The sequence below is a fragment of the Conger conger genome, chromosome 11 (genome assembly GCF_963514075.1).
Source record: "Conger conger chromosome 11, fConCon1.1, whole genome shotgun sequence".
Lineage (NCBI taxonomy): Eukaryota > Metazoa > Chordata > Actinopteri > Anguilliformes > Congridae > Conger > Conger conger.
The window spans coordinates 43,437,756-43,451,811 of record NC_083770.1 but is presented as its reverse complement, the minus strand read 5'-3'; the positions used below and the strand labels follow the sequence as shown (position 1 = coordinate 43,451,811).

General features: G+C 44.2%; 2 protein-coding genes across 3 annotated transcripts in view; one reads left to right on the top strand and one right to left on the bottom strand.

The window, feature by feature from the left end:
* Positions 1–3,184, top strand: part of LOC133140852 (guanine nucleotide exchange factor VAV2-like) — an 82,916-nt gene extending 79,732 nt beyond the window's left edge. Inside the window, exons 26-29 of one of the 2 annotated variants that reach the window (XM_061261110.1) lie at positions 174–297; positions 501–578; positions 906–1,060; positions 1,845–3,184. In XM_061261110.1, the coding sequence (XP_061117094.1) occupies positions 174–297; positions 501–578; positions 906–1,060; positions 1,845–1,892 (405 nt within the window). In that variant the 3' untranslated portion in view covers positions 1,893–3,184. The remainder of the gene's footprint in view (positions 1–173; positions 298–500; positions 579–905; positions 1,061–1,844) is intronic. The other variant, XM_061261109.1, reaches the window with a different exon arrangement.
* Positions 3,185–5,222: 2,038 nt separating this feature from the next.
* Positions 5,223–10,480, bottom strand: LOC133140865 (endothelial differentiation-related factor 1 homolog). The gene is made up of 5 exons (XM_061261134.1): positions 10,229–10,480; positions 9,676–9,727; positions 7,568–7,728; positions 6,472–6,565; positions 5,223–5,929 (listed from the first exon to the last, which is right to left on the bottom strand). Exons 1-5 carry the CDS (start codon positions 10,304–10,306, stop codon positions 5,874–5,876), a joined length of 441 nt encoding a protein of 146 aa, XP_061117118.1. The 5' UTR covers positions 10,307–10,480; the 3' UTR covers positions 5,223–5,873.
* Positions 10,481–14,056: the final 3,576 nt, after the last annotated feature.

Here is a 14,056-nt window from a genome sequence, read left to right as displayed (position 1 = left end):
TTATCACAGTGCGGTTTCACAGTAGCTGTTTCACGGTTGTGGTTTCACAGTTGCGGGTTCACAGTTTCTGTTTCACGGTTGCTGTTCCATGGTGCAGTTTCACAGTAGCTGTTTCACGGTAGCTGTTTCACGGTTGCTGTTTCATGCTGCGGTTTCTCTCCTCCTGGCTGCAGGAGCTGGTTGAGTACTACCAGACCCACTCTTTAAAGGAGAGCTTCAAGCTGCTGGACACCACGTTACGGCACCCCTACAAATCCCAGGAGCAGTCGAACTCCCGCTCCAATACGCGCTCTCCCGGTAAGCACAGGGGCAGGAGGAGGTCGTTTGTAGCTGGGATTTGGGGCAAAGAGGCGTACAAGGTACAGGCGAAGTTTGGACATGTTGCTGAGTGTGGAAAAAGCAGTGCAAGTTTTTTATTCAGTCCTCTCTGGAGTGTGGCAGAATAGTTAGTTTTTTTCCTTCCTTCTTTCTCTGCTTCCCTTCTTTCTCTCCCTCTGTAGCCTCCAGCACCGCCTACAGCTTCTCCTTCCTCACTCCGCAGGGCTACTCCTCACAAGGCTCCAGCCCTTTCTGGTCAGGTACTCCTGCCACTCATCTGCCTCTCTTCCCCTCTATTCTCAAGTCTTTCCCACCTTTGGAGGACTGATAAACCTCGTCCTCTTTCCATGTGGCTCTGAGCGTTTAGCAGGTCAGGTAGTTCGGACACAATCATTGGGTGTGGGTGTGTGTGTGTGTGTGTGTGTGTGTGTGTGTGCAGTGCAGTGAGTGTGTACTCATGCACACCTGGGCATATTCATATGCATGCTGAAGTGTGCGCTCTGCTCCGAGAGAGTGAAGGTGTTACGCTCTTCCCAGTGTGGCAGTTCAATAGCAAGACTGTCCCGTTTGTCCAACGTCTTCTGCAGTGTTCGCCCCGCGGGCGGTCGGCACGGCGATCGCCAGGTACAATTTTGCGGCGCGCGACCTGCGGGAGCTGTCCCTCAGAGAGGGCGACGTTGTCAAGATCTACAGCAAGATTGGCGGCGACCAGGGCTGGTGGAAGGGCGAGGCCAATGGCAGGGTGAGACTGGCTGCTCACAATTTGTTCACGGACCCCTCTTCTGTGGGGTCAAAACGCTTTTCACAAGCCCATGGGAAGTTGTTTTTTTACATACATATTTTTTCAACTGTCTATAAGTTAATTACGTGAGAGAAAAGGAAACCACGGCTAGATTTCGATTCGGGGGCCAGATTTAATGACCCTTGCTCTGCAGGATCTCACTAATGCAGACAGGAAACTCCCAGGTTCTCCCACCTGCAGATGGGAAACGGTATGGGCCACTGGGCCCACAGTCTCACAGGGGGGGAGGGGGGGATTGGTGCCCTACATGTGCCAGTACATGACAGCTGCCATACGGAGTTCACCACAGGGTCCGGCCTCCACGCATCTTTAATGCAGAGATAAGACTGTGTGAGTTCACTTTGATCCAGACAGGAAACTGCACAGGTCCTCTTTAATCTAGACAGGAAACTGCAGGGGTCCTCTTTTAAATGCAGACAGGAAACTGTGTGGGTTTGTCCTTTCTCATGCAGACGACCGATTTAGGCCATGGATTCCTCTCCTGTTGAAAACCTGAATGCAGTAATTCACCAGAACAGCCTTGCTGGCAAAGACTGTTTCTGTCGTAGGACTGAGTGCCACCTTTTAGGGTTTTAATCTGTGAAGGAGAAGTAATTAATCATCTCATTATTGTTATCTGTCATGGGTGTCGCTGCACACAACCCCCACAGCTAGCCAAAGCGTCTGGTTTGATCTGAGAGTGGACAGATAACATATGGCATTATCGTATCTGAATGTTGTTTAGGTCGGCTGGTTCCCCTCGACATATGTGGACGAAGAAGGAGTGCAGTGATTGGTGGGAAAGAAATTGCGCGCTCCCACCATCAGAAGACCATCCTTTCACTGCCCTTCGAGAGGACTGCTTGGTTTCTATGGAAACTCTTTGTAGAATATTTTTTATGAAACTTTGCTTCAGCCAATATCAGACTGAAAAGATGAATGTTTTCTTTGGTGGTGAATATGAATTTGCTTCCTCTCTTTCTTTTTTGTTTGTCTTCAAAGGTGTTTTAAATGAGCACATAACTGTGCACTTCAGACTGTAATCCCCGTTTGGGAGTGAAGGAAGGATGAGTCAGCTTTCATTCTGGCTAATTGACGCGGCATGGGGCAGTTGATAAAATGTAGAGCTTATTTATTTTTGAAATGGACCAAGAATCGAAAATACCATTGCAATTAGCATGGAATGAAAATTTTTTTTTGCATTGTATGCCGAGAAGGCTGGGTTTTGATTCGCATACACAAAACGCATACACATGTGACACACAAACAGATACACATATGTGGATATTCTCTCACACACACACAGACATGGTGCCTTGGACGTGTTGTCCACGATCCCACATTTGCACATTTAGTTATGCGACTATTTGTGAGAGGTTCTGCAGAACCATGGGGAGCAGCAGGGAAAAGCCATCAGCCCTGCATCTGTCTGTGTGTGTGTGCGTGCAGCAGGGGTGCCACCTGGGACCTTGGGGCCCCACCACACCAGAACATTTTCTAATATTTTTTGAGAGCCCCCGTCACTCAGGGCACTTGGAATCACCCCCCCCCCCCCCCCCATATGGTACCCCTGAATTCTACAGCTGAGGGACAGTATCTTCACTTTGCTTTTCAGCCTGGGGGAGCAGGTCTTAGATTGCTTTTCAGCCTGGGTGAGCAGGTCTTGCCAGTCATGACCAAAATTACATTCAACCACATAGCTGTGGGGGGGCGGGGGGGTGACTTGTTGAGGATCTACGACTACCTTAGCTACTGTTAACACCATGGCACTAACCCAGTTATCATTAGCACAGCCCAACATGAACACCAATAACACAGCACCGTAAGTACAACTTTGTGAATGCTGCTGCTGTTAACGTAGTGCCGTCAGCACAGCTCTCATTAACACAGCCTGGCTGAGCCTCGCTAACACAGGTGCCGGGAACGCCGTTCGTTTCCTGCAGAATTCACAACAACCACACGGATCTTCAGGAATGTCTCAGAACATGCACTCTGCTCATGCCACTGGAAAGCGCCATTTCCCTCTGGTGTATACATGCAGACATACCTCCACATCGTCATTCCTTACTATTCCCACAACATAACTAAAAACTAGGTCAGATAGACAGAAAGAATGTTATTCTGCCCTTTAGGGACAAGGCTACTGAGCTGGGTATCATGCCATCTGCATAGAAGGGAAATCCATTGCATGTTTTAATAAAGACGTGTCACCAAGTACACCCTTTAAATACATTTTTTTAAATCTCATTGTCATTTTTGGAATAGTAGACAATTACCAAATGTTTCGCATTACTGAGTCACCGAGTCTGGGGATGCATACCTGGGATGAAATGTGCGAAATGTTCCTTTTTAATGTTTTACATCTATTATTGCATTAATCTCAGGCCTGTTTTCACAATGTTGAAAAAATCTGGAACCTAGACTGAAGGAGAAAATCTGTTCCGGGTTTTACTCGATGCAGTCATCCAGGGAACTCAGCAATCTCACTTTGTGGAACAGGCCCTTGATCTCAGGTCAGTTTTGGGGACTATTGTTATTTTTTAAATTTATAATCCATTGTTCCCCTTTTCTGTTTTTAGAATGGGTAGTACTGCACTCCATTGCACTACCTGCAGTACCTCACTGGAGGAGTGCTGACTCTTAAATCTGTATTACACACCATTATGTTACAGTCACTCACAGGTAAGTGACTCCTTACAAAGGCCCTACAGTGAAGTATGGAGCGCCTAGCACTGATTGGCCAGGGCACATCTCACTGACCAATGGCCTAATGAGCCACTAGAGGGCGCTAATGCAGGGGTAACTCACAGAACTCATCCTGGCCCCTATAGAGCCGACTGTGGCCACCAAGGGATGCACATGGTCAGCAACAATACTTAGATATGTGGCATTTCAATGACGCTCAAGTCCTATTAAAGGGCCTAATGTGTGCCAAGAAAGCATTCCCCACATTACACCACCAGCAGCAGCTTGCTACATTCATACAAGCCAGGATGGGTCAATGGATTCAAGCAGTTTAAACACAAGTTCTATCTGCATGTTGCAACAGAAATCAATGTGAAAATTCAATGGCAAAATTCTCTCAATCTTCAATCGTCTGGTTTTGGTGATCACGTGCCTGCTGGACCCTCTTCTTCCTGTTCTTAACTGGCAAGAGTGGAACCTGGCATGGCCTTCTACTGGTGCAGCTCATCCACTTCTAGGTTCAATATGTTGTGCATTCAGAGATGCCCTTCTGCACATCACTGCTGTAAACAGCTATTACCTGAGCAGTTGCGGCCTCTGATAGTTTGAAGAAGTCTGCCCGTTCTCCTGTGATCTCTCTTAGGAACAACTTTGCCACAGAATTGCCACTCACCGAATGGTGCGATATTTTTAAAATTGCACCATCCCAGCAGGCTTTTCTAAGAGGTTTGAACAATTGCATCTGGGCGGCCTGTAGCTTAGTGGTTAAGGTACATGACTGGGACACGCAAGTCTGCGGTTCTAATCCCGGTGTAGCCACAATAATATCTGCACAGCCATTGGGCCCTTGAGCAAGGCCCTTAACCCTGCATTGCTCCAGGGGGGGATCGTCTCCCGTTTAGTCTAATCTCAACTGTATGTCACTCTGGATAAGATTCCATCAATGTAATGTAATCTGACACCAACATTCATTCATACCATGGTCAAAGAACACACATCTTGTCCCATTCTGTGGTAAAACAAAAAATTCAACCACCATGTCTGCATGCTTCCCAAACATTTTCCGGTCAGCACCCACTCCCCACACCCTTTTCCTTCAACCATCACCATGACCAGTCATCCCAGTTCCTGTACCAGCTTGCTGCATATCATTTGATTGAACAGGGACACCTTGTGGTAGACTGCCTGCATTGCAGGACAAATTCTGAAAACATGGTTACTGTACAGCTACGGCAGATTAAATGGTTGTAAAAAAAGTTGCTGACCTGGTCAGACTGATGTTAAAACTGCCAGTCCAATAAGTGAGGTCAAGCCAAAAATGTGTCACCAAGGACACTGCTATTTGAAGACCAACTCCTGAACTGAATCGATTTTAGTTGTTGCAGTGAATGTGCGAGGTGTTCCACCTACTGGAAATAAATGTTCCGTAAAACCCGTGTGCATTTTCATCTTTATTATAAGATCGAAATAAAGGTCCAACTGCAATACATACTGGGGCCTTGCTGAACAGGCTGAGCCCAATGCTGTTGAATCAGTGAGCACGGAGCATGATGTTCTGGACAAGACACGTCACGCCCCGACCGCTGCATGGAAAGAAGCAATGTCTGTGTCCAGCATAAACCCCCAACATATAAAAAAAAAAAAAAAAAAAAAAAAAAAAAAAAAATTCTTTTGCAGGAACATCACAAAATAAACTGCTTGCATTTTCCATTAGCGATGTGCATAACGGTTTAACCATTTGGGGTATTTAACCAAACGTATCAGTTGCTGAGTTATGAAACTGACAGCACTTTCAAAGTGAATATGCCGGATTTGTACAGGACACAGATGATGCGTTACATTTCAATTGCTCAATAAAGATAGTTGCATGCAAAAAGAAAAATAAATCAATGACAGCACTTTGGGATTTGGTTCTGCAGTGTAAGCTCCTCATTATTAAGCTTGGCATATGATGGGATACCTGGACCCCAGAGGGATCCAGGTGAATCAGCCCAGGTAGTGGGGGAGGGGGGTGAGAGAGGGGGAGGGGGAGGGGGGTGAGAGAGGGGGAGGGCGAGAGAGGGGGAGGGCTGACTTCGAGGCTTTGTCTTCACTTATTCTTGGGTTCGAGGGGTAGGCCAATATCCTTCCCCCGCAGCTTCAGCCCTGGGATGGGAATGAAAGAACAACGATCCCTCATCCTTCAGAACTGCTCAACACAGTGATACCTCATCCTTCAGAACTGCTCAACACAGTGATACCTCATCCTTCAGAACTGCTCAACACAGTGATACCTCATCCTTCAGAACTGCTCAACACAGTGATACCTCATCCTTCAGAACTGCTCAACACAGTGATACTTCATCCTACTCAACAGTGATACCTCATCCTTCAGAACTGCTCAACACAGTGATACTTCATCCTTCAGAATTGCTCAACACAACGATACTTAATCCTTTAGAAGTGCTCAACACAACAGCCATCTATCAATCAGACCCTACAATTTAGTTTGGCACACGCTTTTAGCCAAAGCGACAATAGGTCACTATGGAATTGATCAACCTAACTGCGTAACTAAGCCGTTTTAAGCCCTAATCTGCCAGATGTTGTTTCCCAGGGATGTTTGTATTCAGAGCTGACTGAAGCTCCCATGACCGTCGTGGGGAGATGCCCGGGTCAAAGAAGCTCATCAGAAGAGCAGCACTCACCAATAGCTCTCTCAATCTTGCCCATGACCTGATTGTTGGGAATGGCCTTCCCGCATTCATAGTCTCCGATGACCTGGGGCTTCTCGTTGATTTTCTGTGAAAGGAAATAAAAACTCGTTAGAAGCAGCATATGAAAGGGATTCTGGGGAAAGAAATCCATAATCCAAAATAATACCCCCTCTCCTTACAGGGAAACGACCAAATCCGCTTTAGGTTCTTTGCTCATTTGGGGAATCAACATACGTACAGGAACATTAAATAAAATGCTGCAATGTTTTGATTATAATTACAGTCACACAAGTACATTTACATTTACATTTTTGTCATTTAGCAGACACTTTTAATCCAAAGCGATTTACAAGTGCATAGGTTCTTCCACAAGTTAAAGCATCACATCCATAGCTAGTAAAATACACATGAAGTGTTGTTCTAAACATATAGTCATCATAAGTGCAATTTTCTTTTTTTTGGGGGGGGGGGGGGTTAGACAAGAGGAATAGGTATATCAGAAAGGGGGGCAGGGGAAATCAGGAGGTAGGACTAAGGTATAGTTTGAAAAGGTGTGTTTTTAGTCTGCGTCAAAATAGGGGGTGGGATTCCGCTGTCCTGACAGTGGTAGGCAAGTCATTCCATCACTGAGGCACCAGAGCGGAAAACAGGCGTGAACGTGCAGCTCGACCGCCAGGTGCTCGTAGAGAGGTACATTGTTTGCATCGCAATGTCTTATGCAGGCCTTTAATATCCTGAACATCTACAGTCTAAAACTGTAATACTAGGGGACATGCTTATTCTAAAGCTCCATTTTGCCCTCCCTACTTGTGCTGGGCAAATCTACAACCTTGTCTATTCCCTAATCCAGTCACATCTAGTTTGATTACCCCCCCCTCAGTCCAATTCCCTCACCTAACCCTAAACCTGAAGTTAAATTACAAAGGTCCACATCCTGAAGGCTTGCTTGTGGGTTGTAAGGCCCCAGAATGCAGGAAATGGCTTTTGAGGTGCAGGAGAACACTGATATTTGAACACAATCCACAAAAGAAAACATTAGTGCCGATTTGTTAAAAAGTTCAGCCTGCAGTGACGGGGTGTGTCTTACGGTTGCCAGGTCCTTCTGCGTCAGGCCCTTGTTCTGGCGACCCAGCTGGATGACCTTCCCCACCTCCAGGCTGACGCGGTGGTGATGTAGCTCCTCGGTCTCGCGGTCCAGCTTTGCCGTGTTCTTGGTCACCAGGTGCTGCTTGTTCTGACCCGCGGCCCCTGAGAGAGAGAGGGGAAACAAACAATGTCACACGCTCAAGGCTGCTATGATCTCAGTGCCATCCTCATGAGCCTTCTAGAACATTCTTAACTGCTGCAGGAGATCACCGGCAATTTGTGACCCACTGGTAAATCCCTTGTTAACGGTTGTTGTAGAAACACTGCTCATTATCTGTGAACCACATATTTTTCTTCTTACGGGCGTTCTTACTACCACCTCGATGGCGTGTGCGAGGGGTTAACAATGCATTCCTTCTTAACCCATCCCACGTCAATCTCTCATCAGGGGGGCCTAGGGCCGGGTCCTCGACAACACAAAAAGAAAAATCGCAAGATTTTATAAAAATAATGGAAAAATAGAATTAGGGCAGGGTTTTTGCGTGACCACGAAAATAATAATAAAATAATTTCATTTGATTTGTAACCCTTGTTCCAAAAAGACATAAAAATGATAAAGGGCCAAATTAATTATTTGTTTTTTGTCAGGAGTAAGGTGGTTACAATAAGAAACTAATTTCAAATATGGTTTTTCATTTTCATTTAAATTATGACAGGATGAGAAACTGAAAATGAAATGGACTTTGCATTTACATTTTAACATTTTCAGAGAAAGTGCATATATCAACTTTGCAAAGCAAAGCAGTTTTCATTTGAATTATGACAGGTTTTTATGCAAATGGTGAGAGCGAAATTCAATTTCCAATTAGCATTTTAATTTTGGCATGGATATGCTTCCATAGCTTTCTTTTTCTTTTCTTTTTTTAATTGGAGACGGGTTGTGGCCGTTTTTGGGTGACACGCAGGCCCGCTCATCTGATTCTCCAGTAATCTAGTGATAATCCGTGTACACATCAATGATGGCAAACTCACAAGAAATGTTCAAGAACCATGCAGCGTGTAATAGGTTTTAGATGTTATGTTAACATCAACATAGATTAATAGTGCCAATCGACCAATATTCCACGTACATGTATCAGTTCCAATCGTGACAATTTTCAATGATAATAATGCAGAGTATAATATGTCATTATACAGTTTCAACGACATCACTGGACTCCCAGGTGCGCTAGTCGGAATTCCTACTTGTGAACTCGGGGCAAATCCTTCTACCCCGACTTCACGAGAAGTAGTTGTATCTGACGTCACACAACAATGGCAGCACCCATGGAGAGGGTAAATAGTAAACCGTCAACTAAAAGGCAACGCAAAGTATTTGTTCCTGCATGACATAAAAATAAAGCATACTGTCATATACTAATGTCTATTCTGCGTGTTAATTGACGTGACAATGTTATTAGTTAGCTAGTTAGGGCAAATGATCTCTGAAAGTTATCTTCTCAACACAATTTATTTGAGAAAATGTTGTTTTTTTAAATACAAAAAAACATCCGTAACCATCGGAAATATACTATTTACTGACTTTTGCATATTAGCTACCAATGTAGCTAGACCGGGGCACAGTTAACGAGTTGTATATTTCTGCCGATGGGTCAGTGCAGAATGCGGACAGTTCACCTGCCACATATCCATAGCCAGTTTTTCCACGGTCAGCCATGTCTTTTGTTTACGTTTGGCGTCGTGCACCTGGAACGTTTGAAGGTCTCACCTTGATAATTTTAATCGTGAAACTCTGTTTTCCGACGGTAAATGGAACGCAGCATAACTATATTCCAGTTCTTTCCAGTTCAGACTACTTTGCTGAATCGCTGTGATTCTGGATCGATCTCTCCAAGTGTTAAACTAGATTGGTGCGAATGTGTGTCAATTGTTCGGGTCATCTAATGACACCGCTTGCAAGTGTTTACACATTCATGAGAAGACGTGACATCACTAGACTAGTTACTACTGTTGTCGAAAAAATGTGCGTCATTAAATTGGTTCATTAACGTTAGTTAAATAAAATGTATATATATTTTTAAGAACAACATCGTGATAGAGAATTCTTACATTTCTTTGAAGTTTCGACCTCTTCTCCACGTCTCTGCGCTGTCACTATGGCCTAGAAAACAAAGTGAACAGCTAACGTTAGCTACACTGTAGCTAACCTTGGAGCCCACGCTCCACATCGTCAAAAAGGCAGAAAATATAACGTTACCGAATTCAATGTTATATGTAGCTATAGTAACCAATATAGCTAGCTACCTTGAATAGATTAATACCTTTTAAAAACATAATTCTTAGGTTACTCCAACTTAATAAAGGCAACGCATGCTGAAATAACTTAGTTTAACGTCGATCAGCTAGGCTAACGTTTTAGCTGGCTAGCTATCTAGGAATCACCCCATGCCACGCTAGATCACGCCAGTCTAAAGCAGTAGCTTCTGTGAGTCACTTAGCTAAAATGAGCTACTACTGGCAGATATAAATGTTCTGGAGACAAAGCAAAGATGGGGAAAAAAATCCTGCATTCTGGTGTTATCCGTGCCATGCTAGTGCTGCTAAGAGAGCTAGCTAGCAAATTGTAGCATCTAGCTATGTTAGCCAACAAGCGTACCGTTACCTGTTTGGATTTCGACTGTGCTGCACTCGGTCCCTTCTTTCTCAGGACAGTCACGGTATCCCAGTCGCTTTCAGCCATTGTCTTATTTTTCAACGAGATCAGAAAAAAGAAATATATATATATATATACAGAATACACGGCGGTTTGAGCTGCTTACGAAGTTCTACAATAAAATACCAGTGTTCTCAACCTGTACAAATTTAATACGTATGCCCGACCACTGCTTTCAAAAACTTTATTAACAACAATGCGTGTTCACGCAAAATGAAAAGCGGAAACGGAACCAGGAAACTCAAGAGGAAGTTAACGTTCTATGCCCCTGCAAAGCAAAACTACGTTGATATAAGAACAACATATCACAAGGAATACATGCATGTTCATAAAAAAATATATATCTTTTAAGAATCTACATGGGTATGGCGTACTGTAAATAGACCTTTTTAGGGGTTCAAGATCAATTTGAAATAGTAAGATAGACGGGTCTACATTACACGACTTTGGTTTTCCCACATGCTGATTCTCCCAAGATTTGATCCTTACTTGAAAAAAATGTTTTTTTTACCATCCATCTTTATCTGCACGTCCAACATACCAATGACATTATAGGCCTATATACAAAAGAGACATTCAAATAAATACCACAAACATTAATAAAAAGAAATGTCACAAAGACAGAAAACTTATTCTATTCCCTCACACTGTTCCATGTGCAAAATAAGGTGTGCTCACCTCCCTCCACTGAAAGTATGACACCCTTATAACACCATTTGTAAACAACACAAATAATAATCTGTTATGTTCAAATATAGGAAAACTATATACTTTTTTTGAAAAACATTTATTGTCATGCTTCAATGTTTTCTATTAAGTCATTTTCATTCTGAAAACCATAGTTGACAAAATGATTTGCATCCCTCGTACTTATACTTGTCCCCTGGGAAAGATGACAGACATCAGTATTTTACTATAATTTGTGATAAGGTTATTTTTGACCATTCCTCCATGGAGAATCATAGTCATCGATATCTTGTGCTTATGGACCCAACTCTTCAGTTCAGACCACAGGTTTTTGATGGGATTTAATTCTGGAGACTGACATGACCATTGCTGAACATGGATGTTTTTTTTTCAGTTCACCCACCCCTATATTTGGAAGAAGATATGAGGCATACCTCTTTTGCCACTAAAAATGTTGATGGTGTGTATGGCCCAAGCATAAAATATTGGTCTCATCTGATTGCACTCTCTTCCAATCATAATTCCAATTAGGTTTTGCAAACTCAAGATGATTGTTTCCCTGACAGCCAACGTCTTCTGGCCCTGTACATGCGCACTGGGTACCTAAATGGGAAGGAATGAACAGGAATGAAGCAAATCATATCTTCTTCTGTGTGGCTCAGAAAGAAAAAATTGGTCCCTGGAGAATCATTTGTTCAGTGTTAAGACATTTCATATTTAGTACTGTCCAAATTAAATAGTAAATAGTATTAAATAACATACATTTGCCAGTGTAAAGTCATAGTTATGAATGGACTTAAATGGATTTAATTCCAATTTGCATTTTGACACCAGAGGCTTCATAAACTGCAATACCTCCAGTAACCACTGGAGTTTACCAGCTTCTGTGGGAATGTCAGTGTAATCATTTTTTTCTGACTGGTTGCTTAAAAGATATATCCCCTAGGGGGCAGATCAGGGCTTCTCTTCAAATCATTCTGCCCTCCTAACATCTGTACCATAGAGCATTGATAAGACCTGGAGAAGATAGGAGGGGGCAGCAGCTGAAGCAACCGGAAGTATGCATGCAAAGTAGCTTTGGTGGCAAATGCTTGACAGTGAAATATATTAATCAAAGCTTGTGAATCTCCATCTTTCTTACAGTTTTCCATTCACTGAAGTGCACTGGATGTGCTAAGCCTTCTGAGAACAGGCCTTTGGACAGGTTTCCATCTTTAATATCCTGTAGTGCATATACATCTCCCTCTCACTTGAGGCAGTGTAACACCCTTTCAATGTGCAGGGAGTTTCAAGGATTTGTGTGAGTAAAGGACAGCTCATCAGCCAGCGCTTTTTTCTGACAATGCAAGACAATGACTCCAAACACACCAAGGCATTCACAGCCAAAGCATTCATCAATGGGAAACAGGCCACGTCAGTAACCTGATTTAAATCCAATCAAGCATGTATTTCACTTGCTACAGAGGAGACCGTACCCCCCCCCCCCCCCACCCCCCCAAATTCAAAATGGCTGCAGTGAAGGCCTGCAATGGTATTTCCAAAGAAGATACCAAATGATTGACATCAGTGGTATTCAGTATCTTTGTTGCTCTCTTTTGCTCATGCTCATGCGCCATGCTGCTTGGTGTGAGTGACTCATGTGGGTGCATTTATAAAGTGCTGTGTCAGAGCTGAACTCCAGCGAAGGGTTACCTGATCGTGAAAGCGGAGAAGGATGGACAGAGACAGCTGCAGGGACTGGGGCGTGTGCTTGGCCTGCCCGAAGCTTTGGCTGCCTGGGCGCTGTGCTGCGGTCCAGTGTGGCAGGGGCCAGAAGCACCCAGCCCTCTGCCACACCCTGAGAGAGACCTGCACATCCCAATAAAGATCTGCAGCACCCTGAGAGAGACCTGCACATCCCAACAAAGATCTGCAGCACCCTGAGAGAGACCTGCACATCCCAACAAAGATCTGCAGCACCCTGAGAGAGACCTGCACATCTGAAAAAGACCTATAGCACCCTGAGAGAGACTTGCACATCCCAAAAAAGACCTGTAGCACCCTGAGAGAGACTTGCACATCCCAAAAAAGACCTACAGCACCCCGAAAGAGACCTACCCTGAGAGAGAACTGCAGCACCCTGAGAGAGACCTGCACACACTGACAGAGATCTCCAACACCCTGAGAGAGACCGTCACATCCAGAGAGAGACCGGTAGCACATAACATGACATAACATAATACCGGGAGCCGCGGTGGCACACGGCTAAAGAAACGGACCTTGATGAAGGCATCTGTTCATTAAAGTTGCACACCGAGGTCTGGGGTTCGATTCTCATGCGCAGCAGAGGAAATAACCTAGTAGAATCTCTTGAAAATATAAGCAGTACAGTAGTACTGTGCAGTGGGACCCAGCCATCATGGCCAGCCAGTTGATTTTTAACAGCAACTACTGTAATGTTACTGAATGCTGGCCAGCCACTTAGCTAATGGTTAGCCACCAAGGCTAATCTCCCGCAAACCCACATCTCCTCTTTCCCTCCTCCTCCTCCTTCTATTGGACCATGTGTGTTTGGTGTATTGGGCACATGCTTTTCAGATACAGCACAGAAATAAAAAAACGACTAAAGCAGTTTTTGGAATAACAAATACAAGTAGACAAGCAAGGTATTGGACAGAAGTAAACACAGGTTGCCAGTGTATTTTCAAGGTGAAAATCCTGCATAGTATGCCTTTAACTGACATTGAATTGTCTTTCTTATTTTTAAGAAAGGAGAAATACATGGTCCAACCAGCCAGCAGCACAGGATGAACATTGTTACACAGTGCATACTTACAGCACTATAAAAGGACATTATTAGGATGCACTGACATTACAGAGGTGATTACACATTGTGTGCTGACAGCACTTAAATGGGATCAGTGGGACAGCAGGAACTGCTGAGGGCAGAATGCGTGCTGGAGGAGGGAGGCAGAACCCATGAAGGAATAATGAGCCCCAGTGAGCATAACAGCGGGTGGGGATGCAGAACAGTAATCTGACCATACGTCTGCTGGGTTATCTGGCCCTGCCCCCACACAGTTGCATCAAGGCTGCGCCTGAAAATATCCC